Source organism: Danio aesculapii, chromosome 15 (genome assembly GCF_903798145.1).
Source record: "Danio aesculapii chromosome 15, fDanAes4.1, whole genome shotgun sequence".
NCBI lineage: Eukaryota > Metazoa > Chordata > Actinopteri > Cypriniformes > Danionidae > Danio > Danio aesculapii.
The window spans coordinates 9,037,672-9,061,714 of NC_079449.1; the positions used below are offsets into that span (position 1 = coordinate 9,037,672).

The following is a 24,043-nucleotide window of genomic DNA, read 5'->3' on the forward strand; positions in this document are numbered from 1 at the left end:
TTTGTTTATTTTTATCTGTTAAAATAACACATGTCTGACCGTTTTGTATACATTTTAATTAATACAAAATTAGAACAAAATCATTGTGTGTATATATATATATATATATATATATATATATATATATATATATATATATATATATATATATATATATAATATTATATCTTCATTTTTTTAATCTATTCATTTATTTATTTATTTAATTGCGGGTGCGGTTGGTACTTGTTTTACATCTGACGTGAATCAGTTGCCATAGGATTCGCGCCATTTCACGCGCTTGTGTTAATAACAGGACGGAACAAAAACATCCAAATATTCCTAACGAGCTACAAAAACTATACTAAACTCGCCCCGGAAAATTTACTTAGTATTTTCGTGAAAGCTAGTTTGGTTCTATATCTCAATGTACCGTGTAGCTGACGACAATATTTTACCACAGCCAGAAAGCAGAGCTCCAAGTGTTGTAAATGAAGACGAGGGTGATGGGAGAAACCGTGAGGTGAATTCTTGTTTGTGTTGATTAATATATCACGTATAAAGATCTTATCCCTTTAATTTTGCTAGTGATAAACAGTTAAGAGGTCTTTGTGTGTGATTTTAGATTTTCTTGAGTGTACTTTTAAAGCAAGGCAATATAGGATTGAGTTACTATGACAGTCGTGATTATACATTGCATTACATGCCGGACACGGTGGAAAACAGCGACCTCCACCTGCTGGATAGAGGTAATGCATCTCTCTCTTTATTACTGTGTTTACAATGACAAATATTTGGTTTAAGTCGGAAATAAAACAAATAAGACCTTCTCCAGAAGATGTCTTTTCTTTATTAGCAAAAGTTTACAAATGTACAAACCCTGTCCTCAACCCAATTTAACCTACGTCTCTAATAGTTTTGTTATGCTAAAAACTGTTATTTAGAAAAAAAAAGTTTAAAGTTGTTATCATTTACATCAATTCATTTAAAAACATGAAGTTATAAATAAATAATACAAATAAATACTATTTTACAATTGCCCTAATGTTTCTGTCAGTCCTGTCACATTTGCATTAAATTTAATATAAAATGTGTGCAATACACTATGACTCGGAAGTGACTTCAAATGATGGAGGTGAAGCTGACAGCGTTCTATCATGAATTGTATGATTTTATGCTTGTTTTGTATGAGTTTTTTTTTGTATGAAGTCAGGCCCTGTCACAGTTTTTGTAAGTGAAAATGTACGTTTCTGGTAGAATGTCCTGTGTGTATATGTACATGTGTATATATATATATATATATATATATATATATATATATATATATATATATATATATATATATATATGTGTGTGTATATAAATATATATGTATATATATATATATATATATATATATATATATATATATATATATATATATATATATATATATATATATATATATATATATATATATATATATATGAATGAGAAATTCCAATGTTATGAATGTGACATTTGCAGTAAAAACTCAAAACATAAAAAGTATAAAAGTATATGTTAACATTATATTGAAACATCTGTTTATATTTTCCAAAACAACTAACCACAGAGTTATAGGAGCAGAAAAATATCAATCTGTAAACATTTTTTATATTTTAAATGAAGAAAATAAACATGCGTTATGGATGTGACAAAAAAACTGTGAGTTTCAGTATACAACATACTTTGTCAAAATTCTGTGAATTAAACTGCATTACCCAAAGGAAATAATGATAATCTAAAGAAGATTAATAAGAATAAGAATTGCCTCTCTATAGAACAAACATGATTGATTTGATTTGACAATTCTGCATTTATGAAGGAAAAGCTTTGTTATGAATGTGACAAATATGAAATTGCCACTTGTTTGACATTAGTAAATCAAATATAATAGTTTAAAAACATTGACAGTTCCATTTTTGAGTATTTTTTTTAAATACTGGAAAATAATTGCTTCCACAAAAAATGTAGAAACAGTTTCTCTATTTTGGTCAAAACGAAAAAATTTTTCATGGCAAGGTTGAGATTTGCATGGAATTGCAATTTACCTTTTAATACATTTTGGTGCGATTATAACTCACTATTTAAAAAAAAAAACAACTGAATGTTTTGTATTTTAAAACCATGAAAGCGGTTTTGAAAGCGGAAACCATGATATATATATATATATATATATATATATATATATATATATATATATATATATATATATATATATATATATATATATACAGAAACACTGTATATATATATATATATATATATATATATATATATATATATATATATATATAGAGTGTTTCCTCTAGGGTACTTTTTTACACAGATCTACCAACTGCCTGTGTGGCGTTATTTCAGTGACAAATGTCATGAGCGCAGTATTTGAAGTCGAGATCGCATTTATGTATTAATTAAATAGTAGAAGTAGTAAAAATATTTGAATTTGAATAAACTGTGCACATTTAATAGTCAACACTTTAGGATAAAAGAGTAATAATAAATAAAAATAATCAGTATATTTACAATGATTCATTATAATCATCTAGAGGTGTGTGTTTGTATTTGTTTTCCTCTCTCTTTTTGTGACCGGCGTTAATTTATTGTGCCGCTAGAAGAATACAATCTGTTTTTTCCCCTAGTAAACATTGAAGTTTTTCTCTATTTAACTCTCTCTCCATTTTTTTCTTTTCTTCATATGCGCTGGTTGTATCTGCCAGAGTTGGAGATGCACTTGGTAGAAATGCTTTCACAATTGTTTTTTTTCCAGTCATACAGGAGCTGAGTCCAACAGTCATAATATCAAGTGCCAAACAAGAGCAATGCTTGGCCCGGTTTTTGGAAAAGCTTGGTAATTTTTTGTCTAAATCACGATTTGTATGATATGATGTCTCACCTAATGATTTTTCACAAAGCTAAAGACTTGAATCTATGAAACTAATTACTAATTTTGCTTCAATTTCAGAATCAAATTGTGATGATTACAAGCCTGAAATTGTCATTTTTCCAAGTGCAAACTTTGGTAAGTCGGCGCAAGTTGATTAATTTTGTTTGCTATCACAGTTCAGGTGCAATTTATGTTATTACGTAGGAAGGAGAGGTTTAGCAGAATGTTCATGCTTCTTGGTTTCTCAGTTAAAGTAAGTTTTTGATCTGGGCAGTTTTCTTAGTGTGAAAAATGAAGTTTTACAAAATAATGATGTGCACAGTACATTGTTCACAGCAAGCATTACTATATACAGATGAAGTCAGAATTATTAGCCCCCCTGTATTTTTTTTCTTCCAGTTTCTATTTAATGGAAAGAAGATTTTTTTAAACCTATTTTTAATAACTAATTTCTAATAACTTTTCTTTTATCTTTGCCATGATGACAGTCCATATATTTAATTAGATATTTGTCAAGATACTAATATTCAGCTTAAACTGACATTTAAAGGCTTAACTAAGTTAATTAGGCAATTTAGGATAATAGCACATGCACAGTTAGTGTTTCTTCCCATACCGATAAACTTCAAAGAATGGTTAATGTGACTTTTTAAAAAATATTATATGGTTTCTTTTACAGCATCGATGTTGTATTGTAATTAAAATAAAATCTGTTAACTAAACCTCAGCATTCATTTTGTTGTTTGAGATGAAAAGTCATTTACATGCACACTCTCGTCAGGATCAGTAGGTGAGCACAGAAATTCCATTGAAAATACTGTAGTAAAATAAATGTTCATATTTTAAAGACATGGCATGGGAAGATTGAGTTGAATGCAGTGCTTCTTCTACAATCTGACACCCACTCTATATTGTATATCAATCAGGCAGTGAAGATCGTTGATTTTTTTAAAAAGAAAACAGACTCTGAACGCGCCAATTTTGCAACTGCATACAGTTCATAGGAAGCGCTTGACCCAGGTTACTGCAAAATTAGTACTTCTGTTTATACCCTATTAGGCAAATCATTACATACTAATGACTTTCTCCAGAAGAAAAAATATTATAGGAAATACTGTGTGTAAAAATTCTTTCTCTGTTAAACTTCATTTAGGAAATATTTGAAAAAGAAAACAAAAATTCACAGGATGGCTGATCATTTTGACTTTCAGTGGTATATATAAAAATAAGAGGAGTCAATTTTGATTTTATGCCTACTTTAATGTCTACTTCTGTGGCACACAATGCTCTATTTTGATTTTAAAGAATCAAATTAAAGTATTTAATTATGAGCAGATCCTCTCTCATTCTCTGCAGGCGTGGAGGTCAGCAAACAGCGACTCATTTCAGCACACCTCCCGCTTCTCACTTCTACCATCACAGAGAGCGAGAAAATCCTATATATCTCCTCCTGTATCCCATTAGACTCGGGGCTAATGGTGAGACATCAGAAATGGTTTGTGCCGGACACATAACAGTGCTCAGCATAAATGAGTACAGCCCATTTTGAAAATGAATATTTTTTATTAATTTCTCAGTGAATATAGTTCATATATTTTGGTGCATATGAACAAAACAGATTCATTAAACTGATATATATATTGGCATTTGTGTGTGGAGTTTGCATGTTCTCCCTGTGTTGGCGTGGGTTTCCTCTGGGTGCTCCGGTTTCCCCCACAGCCCAAAGACAAGCGCTATAGGTGAATTGAATAAACAAAATTGTCCGTAGCGTATGAGTGTGTGTGTGTGTGAATGAGAGTGTATAGGTGTTTCCCAGTACTGGGTTGCAGGTGGAAGAGCATTCGCTGTGTAAAACTATATGCTGAAATAGTTGGCGGTTCATTCCACTGTGGCGACTAATTTTTGGCCGTTATCATGAGTTATTTTCTTAGGTAAGCTCCAGATTTGGCTTCAGTACTGACTAATCAAATATATATGTACAAATATGATATTGTAAAGCTTCATATAGAAAATATGAATCTAAATGAGAGATTTGTGAGGCGTGTACTCATATATGTTGAGCACTGATAAACGGGTGCATCGTGATGATCTTCTCTGTCATAGGTGCGGTCAATAGGAGGATTGCTTAAGTGTGTGGAGAAAAGGAGAATCGGCTTAGAGCTGGAGGACAACGATGTGTGCATCCCAATATTACAGTTTCTAACTTACACACTGTAAGGCATTCTAGTTATAATCATTATATCAATAAATGTATAACTTTAAGAAGAAAAGAGTCTAAGCTACTTTCTACTTCTATCTGGATTAAAGAAGTGTCATGCTACACTGAAACAAATATTTTTGCTAAATTGTTCCAAAGACATGTATTTCCCCGTACTGGGTTGCAGCTGGAAAACAGTTGGCGGTTCATGCTGCTGTGGCAACATCTGAAATAGATACTAAGCTGAAGGAAAGTGAATGAATTTAAACACACATAATAAGTTTAGTAATTTTCAACTTAATTTGTTTGTTTAAATTCAGCCCAAATAAATTGTTTGCAATCACTTACCTTAAAAATTTAAGTAAATCTAATGAATCGTTTTTTTTTAGTGTACCTGCCAAAATTGCATTTGGTTTGAAAGAGCGTTTAGATTTATTTGTCAAATATTGGTGCAGCTTTATTTCTTACCTGGACCTTACAGGACAGAATGCTTAGATATCATAGATATTTTTTTGTTTGTTTAATTTTATTCCTGATTATTCTTGTGGCACTATGGGTCGGAGGCTTGGGGCATGTATAGGGGAGTATATTTGGTTATGATAGATCTACTGTGCTTTGTTGGATGTTGCATTTACCTTGTTAAAATCCAATAATCATCATGTAAAAAAAAAATCATTATTTCAAAGAAGTAAATTTTTTTTTTTACACTGAGCATGAAGGACTTATTTGTTTGTTATTATGCAGGAAAGATGTTGTGTACATTGACAGAGACACTTACAGGTATGTGTGGGTCCCTTTTCCTATTGTTTCTATTCATTCAGAGGTTTTTGACCTGTTTTAATGTTTTTCTGTAGTGCACTCCAGATCTTTAAATCTGAGCTACATCCTTCAGTTTTAAAGCTTCAGTCGGGAGTGAAAGAGGGATTGAGCCTTTATGGTAAAACTTTTTTTTGAGCATCATTTACACTTAAATACATAATTTGAGATTAGAATGCTGCTTATAAATATTAAATGTATGATGAACTTAATCAATAAATGTTTAAATAACTATTAAATTAATTATTTTTATTTAATAATATACTTTTTTTAATCAATGGTGATATTTATTATTTATGTACTGTGACTGTTAGTAGAAAAAATGCAACAGAACAGAGTTTGAAGAGAAACTAAATATTTGTGTTTTTTAAAATTGAATTGATCTTATATGTTACACTTTATTAATGTGAGATATGCATGAAATATATATCTGTTTTTTAGATGTTTGGACTTGCATAAAGATAATAAATAGTGGTTCAATAAAGAATTAGTTCCCAAAAATACTGTCATAATTTACTCGAACTCTTGTCATTTTTATCCTTGAGAAAGTCAGAATGTTTTAACTAAAAATGATAATAAACTACAAGAGTATTTCCGATTTTAGGATAATAAAGTTCTGTTTGAAATGTTATGTTTAGTTTTTAAACACTGGCCATGTTCTGCAGGCATTCTGAATCAATGTCGGAGCAAATATGGCTCTCTGCTTTTACGGTAACAACTGCTTTTTATAATAACAGAATATTTTTATGATGAAATATGTAATATATATATATATATATATATATATATATATATATATATATATATATATATATATATATATATATATATATATATGTATGTATATATATATATATATATATATATATATATATATATATATATATATATATATATATATATATATATATATATATATATATATATATATATATATATATATATATGATAATTCTTCTCCATAATTCATCTCCTCTGTTTGTTTCAGCCAGTGGCTTCACAGACCTACTCGAGATCTGAACATCCTGAAAAGACGTCAGGAAGTGATCCATTTCTTCACATCCCCTCGTAACTTTGCTGATCTCTGCACATTTCAGAGTTGTCTGCGCAGTATCAAAAACATCTCGGTACAGATTTGAACATTTTGTTTGTCTGACTTTATATATCGTTTAAGCAGAGCCACATAACTGTACACAGGGTTTCCAGGGGTTTTCTGGAATATCATGGAATTTTCTATACCACACATTGAATTTCAGGGAATTTTAATATTTTTTCATCCAATTGTAACCGGTGTCTGTGTTGTGTTTATTTTTCGTCTTAATCACCAAAAGTAGATCAATCGTGACGGTTTAATTTGATAACGCAAAGCACAGATTTTACAGTGTGTCTTCGCCCTTATAGCTTTTCTCTCCCATGTGCAATCAGTGCAAAAAGGTTAAATCTCAAACAAAATAAAGCTAACAGTGAGTGACAAAATATACCTGATAACACAAAGCACAGATTTTACAGTGGGTCTTCGCCCTTATAGCTTTTCTGTTAAAGAAAATTGCAATGCATCCAACACTCACATCCATTCATGAAACAAAAATAAATCAAAACCTCAATTAAAGTCAAAACACACAAATAATTAAATATATATGAAGAATAAAGTTATAAATATTATTTAAACATGAAAAATAACTTCAGATGGTAATAGGAGATTAGCAGAAATCCACCTCTATTTTGTGCAATTAGTGCAAAAAGGGGAGATCGGGGAGCAAAACCGGAAATTAAGACTTAAGCTTCACTTGAAATTTAAAGGAGAAGACGCACACAACGATAAGCACTTCGGGTATAACTAATAAACATTTTGTGTAATTCTATAAGTGAAATACAAATGAAATTATTATATTGCAGGTGAAATACTACCTGTTACACAAGTCATGGAACATCAAGGTTGTTTGTTGTCTCTTTAAATGTTATTTTCCATTTATCTTATGTAATTGTATCCTTTAATGCATATCAAGTGGCACTCACTTGTCACTCAGTCCAATGCATTCACCTGTTAATTAACGCTAACATGCCAGGATAAAATTAATTTTAAAAGCTTTGGGTTTATTTGCTTCTATTATTATACATTTCTTATTACACTTCTTATTTACTTTACTTCTATTAATTACTTCTTTAAATGTAAAGTTTGTAAAACCAATATTAAGCTAACAAATATGCAACAGGCAACCATGCAAGTAGTACTAGGGAGGCTGCAATACTCAATATATTATTCAACCTTTCAATTTGACTTCCACGCTTCAGTACGCATATGGTTTTGCATTTAAATTAAAAAAATGTATTTTGCATTCTCCCCATTGTTTTAATTACTCTCTGCACTTGACTCCAGGCATGTTAGGATGTATACTCATGCACTGAAACAAGGCTCACCACAAGTATATGTCCCAACAGTGAGCGTTGAAAATGTGAAAATTTAAAGTGCCTTGTGCCACATGTCAGAGCATGATTGCACATGGGGCCAAAAGCCAGTGTCTCTATTCCTGCTTAAATTAATTTCATAAGCTTTTATTAGTTAAACATTGAACCTAAAAGCACGAAGAGGACTCACACAGGAGATCTAAGAAGTGCTCATCTCAAGTCAAGTCAAGTCAAGTCAAATCAAGCTTTATTGTGATTCCGTTACATGTGTGGACATACAGAGGAATGAAATGTCGTGTCTCGCAGGACAACGGTGCTGCATAAATTAATCATGAATACAAACACAACACTGGACATAAGAGCTATTTAAAAAACCTATGCATAACTAATTTATACTATATAATATTTAACTATACACATAAGACAGGCTATACAAGTACTTCTACATGACACTGAATAATGTTGTGCAGGATATTGTGCGAGAGAGGTATTAAAGGTGAATATTGTGCAAAAGAGGTATTTAAGGTTTAATATTGTGCAAGAGAGTTATTTAAGTTTGAAGAAGCAGTGAAACATGATTGTGGTACATTTATAGTAAACATCATTTTCATTACTGAGTCCTTGTAAGATGGAGTTTAGATAAAGTGTCAGGTTCAGAGAAAGAAGAGAGAAGAGTGTTTTTACAGTGTTTCTACAGGTGGTTTGTCAAGCCCACTCACCTGAATGGAGCACAATTTGAAATGCGCAATGTTTCCAAGAGAGATGGAGTGATTAAGAAAGTGTCTGTAGTGCAAATGTGCAACCTGGTGCTAGAGTCAGAGAGATGAGAGGGTGTCTTCTTCAGGTGGTTTGTTAAGCCCAGTCACCTGAATGGAGCACAATTTGAAATGCGCAATGTTTCCAAGAGAGATAGAGTGATTAATAAAGTGTCTGTAGTGCAAATGTGCAACCTGGTGCAAGAGTCAGAGAGATGAGAGGGTGTCTTCTTCAGGTGGTTTGTTAAGCCCAGTCACCTGTATGGGACATACTCAGGAATCCATGGGGAGGGGGGTAGGGTGTATGAGATTTCAGAGAAGGTAAGTTGACTGAAGTTGAGGGCTCTAACAACCTTTGGAAGAAGCTGTTGAGTAGCCTAGCCGAGGAGGATAGACTCTGAACACTTAAATTAAGACTTGCTTAACAGTAAAACTTTATTATGACCAATAGTTAAGTCAATGTGTCTGACTATGAGTATTCAGTCGGTTGCCTCAGAGCGTAAACATTGGGGAAATTGTGCTGTTTGTGACTTTCTCATTGTGCTGCATCTGTGGATTGTCTTAAAGTAACAATCCCTACTGTCTGTGTTTTTATTTACATTTACATTTAGTCATATAGCAGACACTTTTGTCTAAAGCGACTTATAATTGAGGATTCATTCAGCTACTCAACAAATAGAGGGAATACACACAAGAAGCTAATTATACAAAGGGAAATCTTTGTTTTCAGAATTAAATTCTAGAAGGGGGGAGTGTTTCTACAGGCGTTTTGTCAAGCCAGCTCTCCTGTGTGAGGCACACTCAAAACTGATCATGTTTTGGCGTTGTCGTATTGGTGAGGTGGGGGAGATAAGAAGTGGTCTTGTTTTTGTTCACAGGGGTTCAAGTGATCTTGGAAGAGATAGGTTTTTAGTTGTCTTTTGAATGATACTAGTGAATGCTGTCCTTGTGGGATTGGGATTATTAATGTTAATCCAACAACAAAAGACAATGAAATCACTCCCTGTTCTTGCCTGAGTAGCTTTATAGCTCACTAACAGTTAACTTTCACTTAAGTAAATACATTAAGCAGTGTTATATTTGATTATATCATTCTGTTTTTTACGCATATTTTAAGCATATTATATACCAAACTGTAGAGACCGTCACCCTAAAACCGAACTGTGAGATGTTTGTGTTGTTGCATCCTTAAGTACCTCACAGTTTTTTCCAAAATGTGAGGTAAATTATCCATTATTTTTCTCATAGTGGCTATTGAAGTCATGCCAAATTATAGTCAAGCTAAAATCATTTTAATATTGTTATTATTTTAACATATTATTTGAATATTATAATATTATAGAATGTAATAAAGCACAACATCACCCTGTTTTTTCTTTTATTCTGTCATGAAAATGTTTTGTCTTTTATTACTTTAGTATAAAAATACTTTTATTAGATACTTTTTGTTTTTAGTAATTTTAAAAAATCTTTTTAGTCAGTGTAAGTCAGTGAATTTGACACTTGGTTTAAAGTGGAAACCCTGTATACAACAAAAAACCCAGCAATTGAACTGACATCGAGCTGTCTTTGATGTAGATGCTGCTGCATAAAATGTCCCTCTGTAACCCGAAGGTTGCAGTTTGGCAAAGCCTATACAAGGTATGCTCACAACACTCTGATATATGTATTCTATCATAACATGATTGGTTGTTTTTTTTTTAATCTATGTTTTTATTTTGTCAGACTGTGTACAGTGCAGTATGCATTCGAGACACCATTCGCTCCCTGCCGCAATCCATCCAGCTTTTCAGAGAAATCAGCGAAAACTTCACTGATGATCTTTTCTACATCGCCACATACATCAGTAAAGTGGTGAGACTGAATTATGAGCCAATGCTTGGTATAATTTATTGGTCTATTTGTATCTATTGAGTTACTACTGAATTAATGTAATTGCTTTGGGTTTGTCATCGCAGGTGGACTTTGAGGGAAGCATATCTGAGAATCGATTCACTGTCCGGCCGAATGTCGACCCTGTCATCGATGAGAGTGAGCGATTTTACAGTTTTTCAGAGATAGTAAAGCTGCCCATTATATTAGTGCTTTGTATCATTTTTGTGGATGACTGAGAAAATGAAATGAGTGTTTAATTATTCGACTACGTTTTCAACACACAAGCAAATTATTTCTGTAACACTTTAGGTCACAATTCATGCTGTTTACTAATGTCTACTATTATTAAGATAATAACTGTATTTTAGAACTTATAAAGTATGATCTTATTCTACATCCCGATGCCTACCCAATACCTAAACCCAACTTCTATCTTTTCTTAAGCTAGTAGTGTTAGTTAATACCAAGATTTGTGATCTAAACTAAAGTGTACCATTATTTCCTGTGGGTGTGTGAGATTTCTGATTCATATTGCCTGTAGCTGTATAGGGGGACGTATTGTTAAAGGTAGAACTATTTCTGGTACAAACTAGTGTGGTCATGAAAAAAATAGTATGAAAGCATACCAATTAGCACATACTGTACATGTTAAAAAGAACCCTTGTGCAAGGGCTGCACAATATATTGTTTTAGCATCGATATCACAGTGTTACATCTGCAGTAGTCACAACCAAAACCAAAATGCCATGCTTGTGTTTTGTTTATTATATTTTATGCACTCTCATCATCCCAGTCCATCTAAAATGATACATTCTTTGCAAATAGGGCTATTCAAATATGTATTTCTATTATCACAATGTCATTTTGTCCCCCCAATATCTTGCAGCCCTACTGTGTACACCCAATTATACATTTGAAGACACATTTATTAGCCCTCTGTTTATTATTATTATTATTTGATCTTTTCCAAGTGATTTTTAACAGAGCAAAGAACTTATTCAAAGTGTTTTGTATTATATTTTTCTACTGGAGAAAGTCATTTATTTTTGTTTTAAAAAATAAATTAAAATGTAAAAATAAATGCTAAGGTAAATATTATTAGCCTCTTATGTCTACAGGCAAAACTATTTTTTTCCAATTTGCTACAGAACAAACCAGTTATCCAATGACTTGCCTAGTTAACTAATTAATATACATATGTGTGTTTATACAACAGTTCTGTCTGGTTCTTGAATCTGATTGGTTGTTAGTCGTGCAATATTTTGCCAGTAACAGCACTCATCCAGCCTCTTCACCCTTCACCCTTGTCTATTACTCCGCCCACATACAGCAACAAGCAGAGGACACTCTACAGTTTGACAAATATTGCTGCTGTTGGGTTGTTGGGAAACATAATGTACTTTTGAGGCTTTTTTTAGTTGAGAATGTAGTTGTTTAGATTGCAATTATGCAGTTATTTATAAAGATAGTGCCTATTTTAAAATATCTATCATTTCTGAGAGACAACACGTTGGCGGCCATTAGTCCATTGGGGTGGAAAAATACAGCGTCATTTTTTAACTACAGTTGATCAAATCATTATTAAACAGGTAAGTGATATTCTATGTCGATCTCTCGCTTTTGTTTGTTGTAGTGCTGTATTTATACCATGTAATTGTTGTGTATTGAGTGTAATGTGAAAATGTGCATTGTGTTGGCAAAAAGAAAGAAGAAATGCCCGCATGTGTTTAGCGTTTTTCCTTATCACAAACACAACAACAATCTTGTAGTGATTGCGCTGCTTTTTTCGGGGTTAATTAAAGTGATATCCAGATTGCAACAGAGAAATACTATAGACTGTAATAGACTGTTATACTGTAAGGAGATATCTCTGTAGACTAATGGCATTTCATGTCGTTCAGCCTTATAATCTTAAAATGTAAGCAAAATCACCTGTTTTGTCATCACTTTAGACATTACACTAGAGAATCATTCAAATACTAATTCTAAAGTGACATTGGTGAATTAGTAATGGCTTCTGCTTTTTCTGACATCAGCTTAAGATTTGAATGAATGGCGGAAGAAAGTAGTTCCTAATACAAAGGGGTTTTTAGACTCTCCATGTTTGATTTTCTTTTTTAATATACACGATTATTCTGTCGAACTGTTGTATAAATGCAATGTCACAGTGCGATGTGGCTGTATATCGTCAATGGTGGGACGCTAAGGCACTCCTCTCACCAGTGCCGATATACAGCCACATCGCTATGAGTCTGATTTTGCTCATGTATATCACGCACACCCACACAAAAATATACATGTATGTATGTATGTATGTGTATATATATATATATATATATATATATATATATGTGTGTATATATATATATATAAAAGGCCAACCAATCAACCAACATCTGTGATGGGGCCACTAGTTAATTACGATTTAACATTTTCATCTGTTAAAATCATAATCATTGTTAACATTCAGCTCTTCACTCTATTAAATAATTCTTTTCTTTGTAGAGAAAAGAAGGATGATGGGTCTGCCAGATTTCCTGACAGACGTGGCTCGTGCTGAGCTGGAAAACCTGGATCCTCGTTTCTCCACCTGCAGTGTCATCTACATGCCTCTGGTCAGGACATGATTAACGCTGTTTTCCATTCATTACAGTGTGATGTTTAACCTAATTGTTGACACTGAAGCTGTTAGCATAAAGGTTGAGGGGTTTATTTCCATGTTGGACTGAACCAATAAATGAAGAGTCACCAAGGTTGCCATTGTGCCCCTGAGCAGGCCATTTGACCCTCATGTTGCCCCAGGATGGATGTTCCTGTAATTAGTATACTGCAGTGTAACTAAATGACAAGCAGCTGTAACGGCTGCACTAATGACTGTGACATCTGGGTTAACAAAAGCAGCAAGCAGTACAGTTTGATTTAATAGCAAAATAAGGATGTAACTGAAATTAAAAAATGGTGCCATAAAACAGACATACTAAAATACAGATTGTTCCCAAACAGGTTTCCCATAAACTTCTATTGTCAATTCTGGTTCCTTGGTTCATGCAAACAAGAAGTCCAAATTCATGCTACTGGTGTGCTATCTGTAGACGTTTTGTGCTGATTGAACAAATTGCAAATTTGAAAGACCCAAAAAGTTTTGGATAAAAATAAGCCTTAAAAGGAGAGCATAGAAATGAATATTGAATTAATATGTTACGAATATTTACTGAAATTTATGGAATTTTAGTAGGTAAAGTGTATGAATCCGATACAAATATGGCAATGATATAACCATGGTTTATTAATACTTTACTTCTATATGGTAGGTGGGTATATTTATTTCTATCAGACTGCTACATTATGTTTTGCAGTAAGGACACAGGTAGCCCAGGCTCACATTGTCAAGTCCACTAGTGTTAAGGTGGTCGATATATAAACAAATATATATGGGTGTATTTATTGTATTTATGTATATTAATTATTAGCCCTGTTTGATTTTTTGTTTTTTTTACTTTTTTAAATATTTCCCAAATAATGTTTAACAGAGCAAGGAAATTTTCACAGTATGTCTGATAATATTTCTTCTTCTGGAGAAAGTCTTATTTGTTTTATTTCGGCTAGATTTTACCCTTTTACCCTAATTACCCTAACCTGCCTAGTTATTCTAATTAACCTAGTTAAGCCTTTAAATGTCACTTTGAGCAGTATAGAAGTATTTCTATTTTACTATAAATATCTAGTAAAATATTATTTACTGTCAATATGGCAAAGATAAAATAAATCAGTTATTAGAAATTAGTTATTAAAACTATTATGTTTAGAAATGTGTTGAAAAAATCTTCTCTTCGTAAACAGAAATTGGGGGAAAAATAAACAGGAGGGCTAATAATGCAGGGGGGCTAATAATTATGACTTCAACTGTAAATGTGCACATAATTTTAAAATGTTATTGAAATAATAAGAAGCACAAAGTTTGCATGTCAAAACAAAATCTGTAAAAGCATAATGATATATATTCAAATGCCTATATAAATATAAAGTGATTACATTATTCACCTGATAAACATGGTAACATTTTTGTATTTTGTACTGTTGGATGACAGATTGGATTTTTACTGACTGTGCCAAGATTACCCACTATGCTGGATAAACAGAGCTTTGAGATTGCTGGTCTTGATTTTATTGTGAGTATGCCAGAATCTTTATTACAAGGCAACACAGTATTCATTTGCTCTGGTTTTGTTTTAAACTGGAAACCCTGAGTATACCTTTTATACTGCAGTTAATCTAGCTTAAACACCATATGTTCATACTCCAATCAGGCTACATTTTGCATTTAATTTCACTCTTATGTGTTTTGCTAATTTTGGCGATTGCATGCAATCTCATTACTGTTAAAGATTAAAGATCAGAAACAGTTTCCCTTCAAAAGAACTGGACTTAATTTGTTTTATCAAAGAAATGTAATATGCACATGCTGGGTAAATACATCAGGCCTTTTTATATTTGACTCATTAAAGCTTGAGGGTTTGGTCAAAGCACATTTTTGTGTTTTGTTTGTGTACTGTTTCAGTTTCTGTCAAAGGACCAACTGCATTATCGCAGCACTCGGACCAAAGAGCTGGACAGCATGCTGGGAGACCTGCATTGTGACATCCTAGGTCTTTTTTTCTTGCATGAATTCTTGTTTGCTTGTACACTGTTAATAATTTCTTGTTGAATCTAAATCTAATTACAGCAAAAATATTGTGTTTACATTTATAGCACCATTTATCTTGCTATGTATGCATTTACAGTATTGTATTTATTTACTATAAAATTTACAGTAATTTCCACTATGCAATTTTAAAATACAGTAGCATACTGCATAACTGTCAAACAGTTCATATTACAGATAAATACTGTGTAATTTGCAAAAAATCCTTAACAGTGTAGATGATGAATACATTTACTGCACAAAATCCTTTACTTTGTCTTTTAAAATTGTATGTAATTTTGTGTGTGTGTGTTTTTTCTTCTAGATTTGGAGATGGCGGTAATGAGGAAACTTCAAGCCTCAGTGCTTCAGCGGAGTGACTGTATGTATAAGGTCATGTCTCTGTGTGCAGAGCTGGACTGTCTCATTGCTCTCGCTCAGGCCTCTCGGGAACACGGCTACTGCTGTCCAACGCTGACAACAGAGCACAGACTGGCCCTTATCGAGTCTCGGTACAATTCTCATCGAATTACTGTACAGGAATATTACATTTTTTTCTTCCTCTGTTTATATAAAGCTCTTTATGTTGTCCATTGTTTCTCTTTCAGGCATCCTTTGCTGGAGTTGTGCACTTCGGTATTTGTGTCAAACACCTACATCAGCTCTGAAACTGAAGGCAAAGTGAAAGTTATCACAGGGCCAAATTCCTCCGGCAAGAGCATCTTTCTGAAACAGGCAAACACTACTATAAACGTTACAGACATTCTCATAACATTGTGGATTAAACAATTAGATACTATAGACAATATGTTTTCAGAATATTCAATACAAAGACTGTTTATTCCAAGACATTTTGCTCTTATTACTTTGAATGGGAGAAAGTGCAACACACAATATGGCCAATAATTTCTGCCATATAAATAAAAGGGCAATTCAGTCAACTGTTTAATCCGTTGTGTCATTGAATCTTTGGTTGCAAAAGGGCATCTGTAGAGTTCTGGAATTCCACTGCAAACATTATTTTCTTGATTAGAGGTTCTGTGTTGCTTGTAGTCCAAATATCTAAAAATTATTTAGTCAAGAATAAAGACTTACTTGTTTTTATTTATTTATTCATTTATTTTGCTTATCTCATTGGCAGATTATTTTGGTTGTTTTATCTCCTAAAACAAGACAAATGTTTTTCTAAACAAATCTTGAAAATGGTTCTTGATTTAAGATTTTTAGAGATATTTGGACTAGAAACAAGACAAACCTATTAGTAAGAATATACGTTTGAATATGTTTTTGCAGTGTAATATTTTTCTCATAGGGTCAATTCAAAGCAGATTTCTGTTTAATAGCTGAGCTGAAGCATGTTATAAAGGGATAGTTCACCCAAAATGAAACTTTACTCATTATTTACTCACCAAAACTTTGGTTCCGAACATTTAGAGTTTGTTTATTGTACTGCACACTAAAGAAGATATTTTGAAGAATGTTGGAAACCAGTAACCACTGACCTCCACAGTAGTAAAGACAAATACGTTGGAAGTCAATGGTTTCAGCTGTTCAGCTTTCTTCAAAATATCTTGTTTATTGTTGAACAGAATAAATAAACTCTAAAGCACAGGTTTTAAATCTTTTCAACACACTTACCTGTAGGTTTCAAACAAGCCTGAAGGACTCAATTAGTTTGATCAGGTTAGAGGGGGTAATTAGGGTTAGAGCTAAACTGTTCAGAGCTGTGGCCCTTCAGCAACTGGATTTGACACCTGTGCTTTAAAGGTTTGAAGAGTAAATAATGAGTAAATTTTTATTTTGGGTGAACTGTCCTTTTAAATTAGCTGTTAAAAAATTATTATTTTTTTAAATGAGGTTTTTCTTAAAATTTAGATTTTTAATTTAGACAGCAATAAAATCTATTCAGCATTCCATGACTCTTAATTTGTAATAATCTTTTGTTGTTTTGGCATTGTTTGTTTTGATTGGTCTTTAAAGGTGGGTTTGATTGTGTTCATGGCACTGATCGGCTCAAACGTACCTGCTAAAGAAGCGGAGATTGGACTGGTTGATGGTATCTTCACCCGCATGCATAGTCGTGAGTCTATATCAGTGGGTCTGAGCACCTTCATGATAGACGTGAACCAGGTGAGACTACCTGAACAAACAAAAGCCATCAATACATTTTAAATAAATTTACACAATTAATTGGAGCAAAAGACGCACCAAATATTTTCAAAATATGAGTTGAAATAAAAGTATGCTGCAGCACATTGACCAGCAGCGTTCAGCGAATTGGTTTCAAGCTTTTCAATCAAGCTGTAGTCACTTTGCATTGTGAAACTGCTTCACTTACCAGAAGTGGAAAATAATGCACTATGAAACCCATTCATTTCAATGGCCACTCAAGGACAGTTTGTTGCTGCACCAATCAGTGACCAGCTTTTTGTGTGCTCTGCGGTCAAAGTTTTATATATTTTATATTTGTACATGTATATTTATCTATGTGTGAACCATACATGCTGACTGTAAAAGCAAAGTCCACTCAAATAATAATGTGATAGTTTTATTTAGTATACTTTGTATATTTAGTATAAACATTTTTGATTTCATTTTTCAGTCAAGTGTATCCAGAATTGCTGGTTTCAGTTTCAGCCCAGATTTTTAATGTCAGTGCATCTCTAATTAGAATATCATAATTAATTTTTTTAAATAATTTTGACTTCTGTTTGATCTAGATGGCTCATTCATTGAATCACAGCACTGAGAACTCCCTTGTTCTGGTGGATGAATTTGGCAAAGGAACCAACACTGTAAGTGTGTACAACAGGACTTTTACAAGAGTAGGCAAGGACGTATTTCAACTAATATTGTGTGTTTATGATGTAGGTGGATGGGTTGTCTCTCCTGGTCTCATGTCTCAGTCACTGGTTGCGTCGTGGACTGCAGTGTCCTCATTTGCTTATGTCCACATGCTTCCACAGCCTCATCCAGCTGGGATTGATCCCTGAGTCTTCACTCCTGGCTCTACTGGTGCCTTAGAAATAGACTTTTTTTTTTAAATTTCATGTTAAATAAAAATCTTTAAAAAATCATTGTTTTTTATTTCCATCACTAAGATTATGCAATCAATACATGCAGTGTTGTTTTTTGTTTTGCAGACTCTAGAGACAGCAATAGAGGGAGACGAGCTGGTGTTTTTGTACCAAGTGAAAAATGGCATCTGTCAGTCCAGTTGTGCAGCTAATATCGCCACTCTGGCTGGTATTCCTGACGATCTGGTCAGGAGAGGAGTGGAGGTATGACACAGAAATATTTACCTAGTCATTTTTTACTGTGCATTCAAGTAAAAAAAGGCATTGTACTACATGATGTCTCATGTTTTTTACTATAAATGTGTTTGATCGCCTACAAACTAACAAAATTAGCTCCAAGATTGCTTCCTAACATTAATGATCAACTTAGGAAAACATTATTTCTTATTTTTTTTTGGTTAAATAAAAGTTATGGAAAACATTAAAGAAACATTTCAGCCATAGATAAAAAACTTGAGTCTCCTTTTACTTTTTTCATTCATTCATTGTCCTTTGGCTTAGTCCCTTTATTAATCAGGGGTCGCCACAGCGGATTGAACCGCCAACTTATCCAGCATATGTTTTACACAGCGGGTGCCCTTCCAGCTGCAACCATGTACTGGGAAACATCCATACACACTCATTCACACATACACTATGGCCCACAATTTGGTTTATTCACCTATAGTGCATGTCTTTGGACTGTGGGGGAGCACCAGGAGCAAACCCACGCCAACACGGGGAGAACATGCAAACTCCACACAGAAATGCCTACTGACCCAGCCGAGACTCGAACCAGCGACCTACTTGCTGTGAGGTGACAGTGCTAACCACTGAGCCACTGTGTCGCCCTTCTATTTTTATTCAAATAATGTCCTGCTCATCTATATAACGGGAGTGAATGGTGCCCAGCGTAACGGTTTTAAAAATATATTGCAGTAAATACAAATTGTTCTGGAGGATATATGACAAGGTTCAATGAAAGTAAACCGAAACTTAATGCATTATTTAACAAAAATCCCAAACTTGACTACGTCTTTGGCATGATTGTGTGTTCATGATACCTTTTATCTGAAGAATTACTTAATGACTGAATTTTAATTTTGGGGTGAACAATCCATTTAAGGGAACTTTCCACTGTATTTTGCTAATGTAATAGTAATATTACATTTGAATGTCTTAAGGAATATTCAAAACAGCAAATTTTTTCCAAGGAAACATGTTTATATATATGTATTGTTACAACCCCTGCGTAGCCTAAGGGAGTACGCTTGCACACTTGGACTGAGGACTCAAAGAAACAGAAACTCAAAGAAAATTGTGCTTCAAAGTAAGAACAGACAACAATAACTGGAGTACAAATAATAGTAATTTATTTGCAAGTGGTAATAGTGAAACAGTGAGTGAGTTATTTGTAATATTTACAGTTTTAGAAACAATAAACAATGAAATTTAGAAAGACTGGCTATGGGTGGCGCTAAAGAAAATAACCAATCAAAACCAAAACAGTCTTACTAATATCTTACTAATAATTTTATTTGTGCAGGTATCAGATTTATACAGAACAGGAAGAACCATCAGAAAGATGGAGAGGCCATCTGCGGATGAACAGAACAACAGGTAAAGGATGGTTCTATATATTAAGATATTATTCTTAAATTCTGTTCTCCTCCTACTTGATCTGTATTTTTTGATTCAGGTGTGCTGAGATTGTGGAGAAATTCCTCAGCATTGATCTGGATGACCCTGAGCTGGATCCAGATTTGCTTTTGAAAGACCAGATGCTTCCTGCTCTTGAAGAGGTGTTGTGATTTATTCAAGATTTGACTCAGGGTACACTCTGTAAAGACAAATACACAGTTTTATTCCAAAGATTTAGAAGACTGATGTTCAAGAACACAACATATTATAGCTGACATTTTGCATTATAGCATTTCTGTTCTTGTCTTTCAAATTGGAATAGTTTAATAATATTTGAATGATATTAAATTGGAGCACTGTGGTTAAAAAAAATCAACACATTTCTGTGAAATTGTCTTTGATATATGTTTTGAATGACTAGATATAACAGTTAGAATGAACTAGACATAATACTAGATATAGTAGTTACAATGTACTAAACATAATACTAGATATAGCAGTTAAAATCTTTACAGTTTTTCATCTTTTTGTGATTTATTAAATGAATCAGTTCTCAAGGATCGTTTGTTCATGATTTAAATATACTAGTCGTGCTGTATGTTTGTTTTTGCAGCCAGCAAAGCCAATGATATAGAAAGAGAGGCTGTCTTAGCATTACTTCACGGTAAACAGACTTTATCTCATCACCTTTTCACAGGAGTGCTGCCACTGAATGGCGGTGCAGAAAACACAGCAATTATTAACTCTCTAGGGGGCTGACTTGATTTCAGAGGACCGTTAATGAGTTTCCTCAAGTAATTACTTGTCACAACATTAGAAAGAAGCAACAACTTGCTCTGAGTTTATCAAATCAATTAAGTTCTCGAGCCATCTGTTGCAAGAGAATCAAAAAAAAAGAAAGATCTGCTTTGGTTTACCTTCCCTGTGAGAAATTCAGAGCAGATCCAGAACGCCCACCACAAGCACCATAAATACGTAATTTATAGCAGAATCAAAAGCAGAGTAAGGTGAAGTATGGTCACTAAAATAGTATTTCATTTAAGTATTAATTACAGTAAAAAACTACCATAGTACTTACATTTTAAATTGCCTGTTGTTTTTAGATTTTCAGTTTTCATTTTAATTTGTTTTATGATGTTTTGGCTTTTTGTTTTACTTCTAAATTGCTTGAATTTTTATCATTTTATAACTTTACCCTGTGAGCCAAAAGGATTGTGGATTTTGTTTTTAATTGGCTTAGAATTGCTGAAGTTTATTTACAAAAGATCTGTGATTTTAATTGTTCCAACAAATGTATAAAATCAATTAGACAATCAAATTTGGCTATAAATGATGTGTGAGAGGCAGACTACTGTGTCTCTACCAGTTTTAGCAATATTTGATACATATCGCATAACAATTCAAGTCATCTATTCAGCTTTCTAGCTTTCTAATTATGCCTATAGTGGTGCTATTGTGTCATGTTCTGATGAAGTGAAATGCATCTGCATCCACAAGTAATTGTTGTTCTAGCAGAACAAATTAATTTACTGTCCACTAATGTGTTGTTAGATGTGGAAAAAAACTGTTGATTGAGACCGTAATGATTATTTTCAGAGAGATGCTTCAGTTTACCTCTACTAAGTGCTGTTGTTTTGCTATAATTGCAAAGCATATGCATGGGAGAAGTCAGCGAATTGCCATGAATTTAAATCACTAAACACATCAGTGAAGATGTATCACATCTTGAGCAACAGTTTATTGGACACTCAGATATATATAGCTTTAAAACAATACCAAGAATAACATCTATTATATAAAAGACAAGAAACATGGCTGTTTATTGAAAAACACTCATTTCAAACATGCTTGTTGTTTTAGGACATTGGCACAAGGTGTTTGGCTTGAATAAGTAATTTTAAAGGTAATTTTGGTCACAGTTTATTTTGATGGTCCATTTGTTGAATTTAAGTTACATTGCATCTACATGCTAACTAATTCTCATTAGATTATAAGTAGACTGTTAGGGTTAGTGTAAGTTGACATGTGCTTGCTAAGTTTCTTAGTCAGTTAAATGTGTGTTGAAGGAGCAGTATCAACATATATTAAGCAGACAGTCTACTAATTCTCAAAAGGATCATCAAAATGAAGTGTTTCTGTAATTTTAAAAAGAGTATACTTTATGCAGATATTTAAAATACATTTTTATTATAGTCCAAACCTTAATGTGACTGAATCAACCATAAGTTACAGCAGAAAAAAAGTATTAATAATAAAAAACATATTTATAAAGGAGCTGTTGACTTCAAATTTCCCCCTGATGTTGGTAACAGCCAAAGAAATGCATATATGCAAAGAAAACAAAACTAATTAGTTTACAAATTACGTTATGCGTAATAAAATGAAATGACTCAGGGAAAAAATATTGAACACATGAAAAAGGGAAGTCCAGAAAGGCAGCGAAAACCCAGACAGCTGCTAAAAACTCTCAGTAATTTTTCAGCAACCCTCTGCTCATTGTAAATTAATACTATCTGCTTCAATCCAACAAATACATTAGCAGAATGAAGAAGATGAAACCAGGGGGGACATTTTAGCAAGACAAGATAAAAAACACAGCCAAGGAAACTCTCAAATGCTTTTAGAGAAAGAAAATCAAGCTGTAGAATGGCCCGGCCAATCACTTGAATTAAATCCACTAGAAAATACAAATGAAAGATCAGATTTGATAGACGAGACCCACAAAACCATCAAGATTTTGACACTCTGTTGAACTCTGTAAAAAAAATCACACCTGAGCAATGCATGTGAATTCATTCTTCATATGAGTGGTGTCTTTAAGCTGCATCTCCAAAAATATATAAAGTATTAAATATGTTTCAGTAGTTCAGCACTTTCTCCTTGTGTCATTTCATTGTTATTACACATTGTTATTGATTAATTTTTCAGACTTTTTTTTGTTTAGTTTTATTTTATGTTTGTATTGTTTGGGTTTTTACCATAATCTGGTTCAATTCCATATCAACAGCTTCTTTAGAAAGATTATTCCCAGGCAAAAAAAACTTGTTCTGTAAATAATGCTTTTAATAGGAATTACCCAAAATAGTTTAAAGAAAATAATATGATAAAATACACAGATTTGAGCAACAAGCCAAAAAATTCTAAATATTTTCAGCAGTGCATAAAGTCAAATAATAAAAAAAGACTGTCCATCACATCTTGACCTTAAAGTGCAGTTCATTTGACATTTGGATGACATTATAAATGCACTTAATAATTGTGTCAGATTTACACACAATACGTCTGTCTTTTCATTAAAAGCAGAATTAGAAGACAGTTTTCTTGGCATTATTGGCCCATCAAACAATTACTTTCATTCTGAAGCAACAATTAAGTGTTTCTGCTGTAATTTAGGGTGGGTTCTTGTCAAGCCAGAGCTCTTCATATTTGCCACTTACTGTCAGTGTGTGAAGGGAGAAAATGACATTTGACATTTGCGGAGGCAGATGATGAAAGGGTCAGTCAGTCACTCAGGATTTAGCATCTAATGGGGGCTGACAGATTAAGATACAGTCAACATTTTAAGTCTCTTTCAAATGCTTTCTCAGTTTTTAATAGATTATCTTTTTTATCCAACTCAAAAAAATTATTTATTAGCTGGCTTATAAGCTTTAGTTTAATGAAAACAGTCTACCAATATTTAAACAATACAACGTTTCTTATTATGCCGTATTAAGTAGTAACTCGATG

The 24,043-nt window shown here is 33.0% G+C and overlaps 1 protein-coding gene across 1 annotated transcript; it reads left to right on the top strand.

The window, feature by feature from the left end:
• The first annotated feature begins 255 nt into the window (after window positions 1-255).
• On the top strand, window positions 256-20,584 carry msh5 (mutS homolog 5). Its single transcript, XM_056473861.1, has 24 exons — window positions 256-502; window positions 605-728; window positions 2,771-2,851; window positions 2,966-3,022; window positions 4,244-4,365; window positions 4,991-5,100; window positions 5,829-5,864; window positions 5,939-6,021; window positions 6,566-6,611; window positions 6,889-7,027; window positions 10,640-10,702; window positions 10,787-10,915; window positions 11,020-11,092; window positions 13,442-13,551; window positions 15,025-15,105; window positions 15,495-15,582; window positions 15,943-16,129; window positions 16,226-16,352; window positions 17,598-17,747; window positions 18,338-18,412; window positions 18,489-18,632; window positions 18,761-18,898; window positions 20,220-20,293; window positions 20,373-20,584. The coding sequence occupies exons 1-24, from the start codon at window positions 407-409 to the stop codon at window positions 20,482-20,484; spliced, it is 2,445 nt and encodes an 814-aa protein (XP_056329836.1). The 5' UTR covers window positions 256-406; the 3' UTR covers window positions 20,485-20,584.
• Window positions 20,585-24,043: the final 3,459 nt, after the last annotated feature.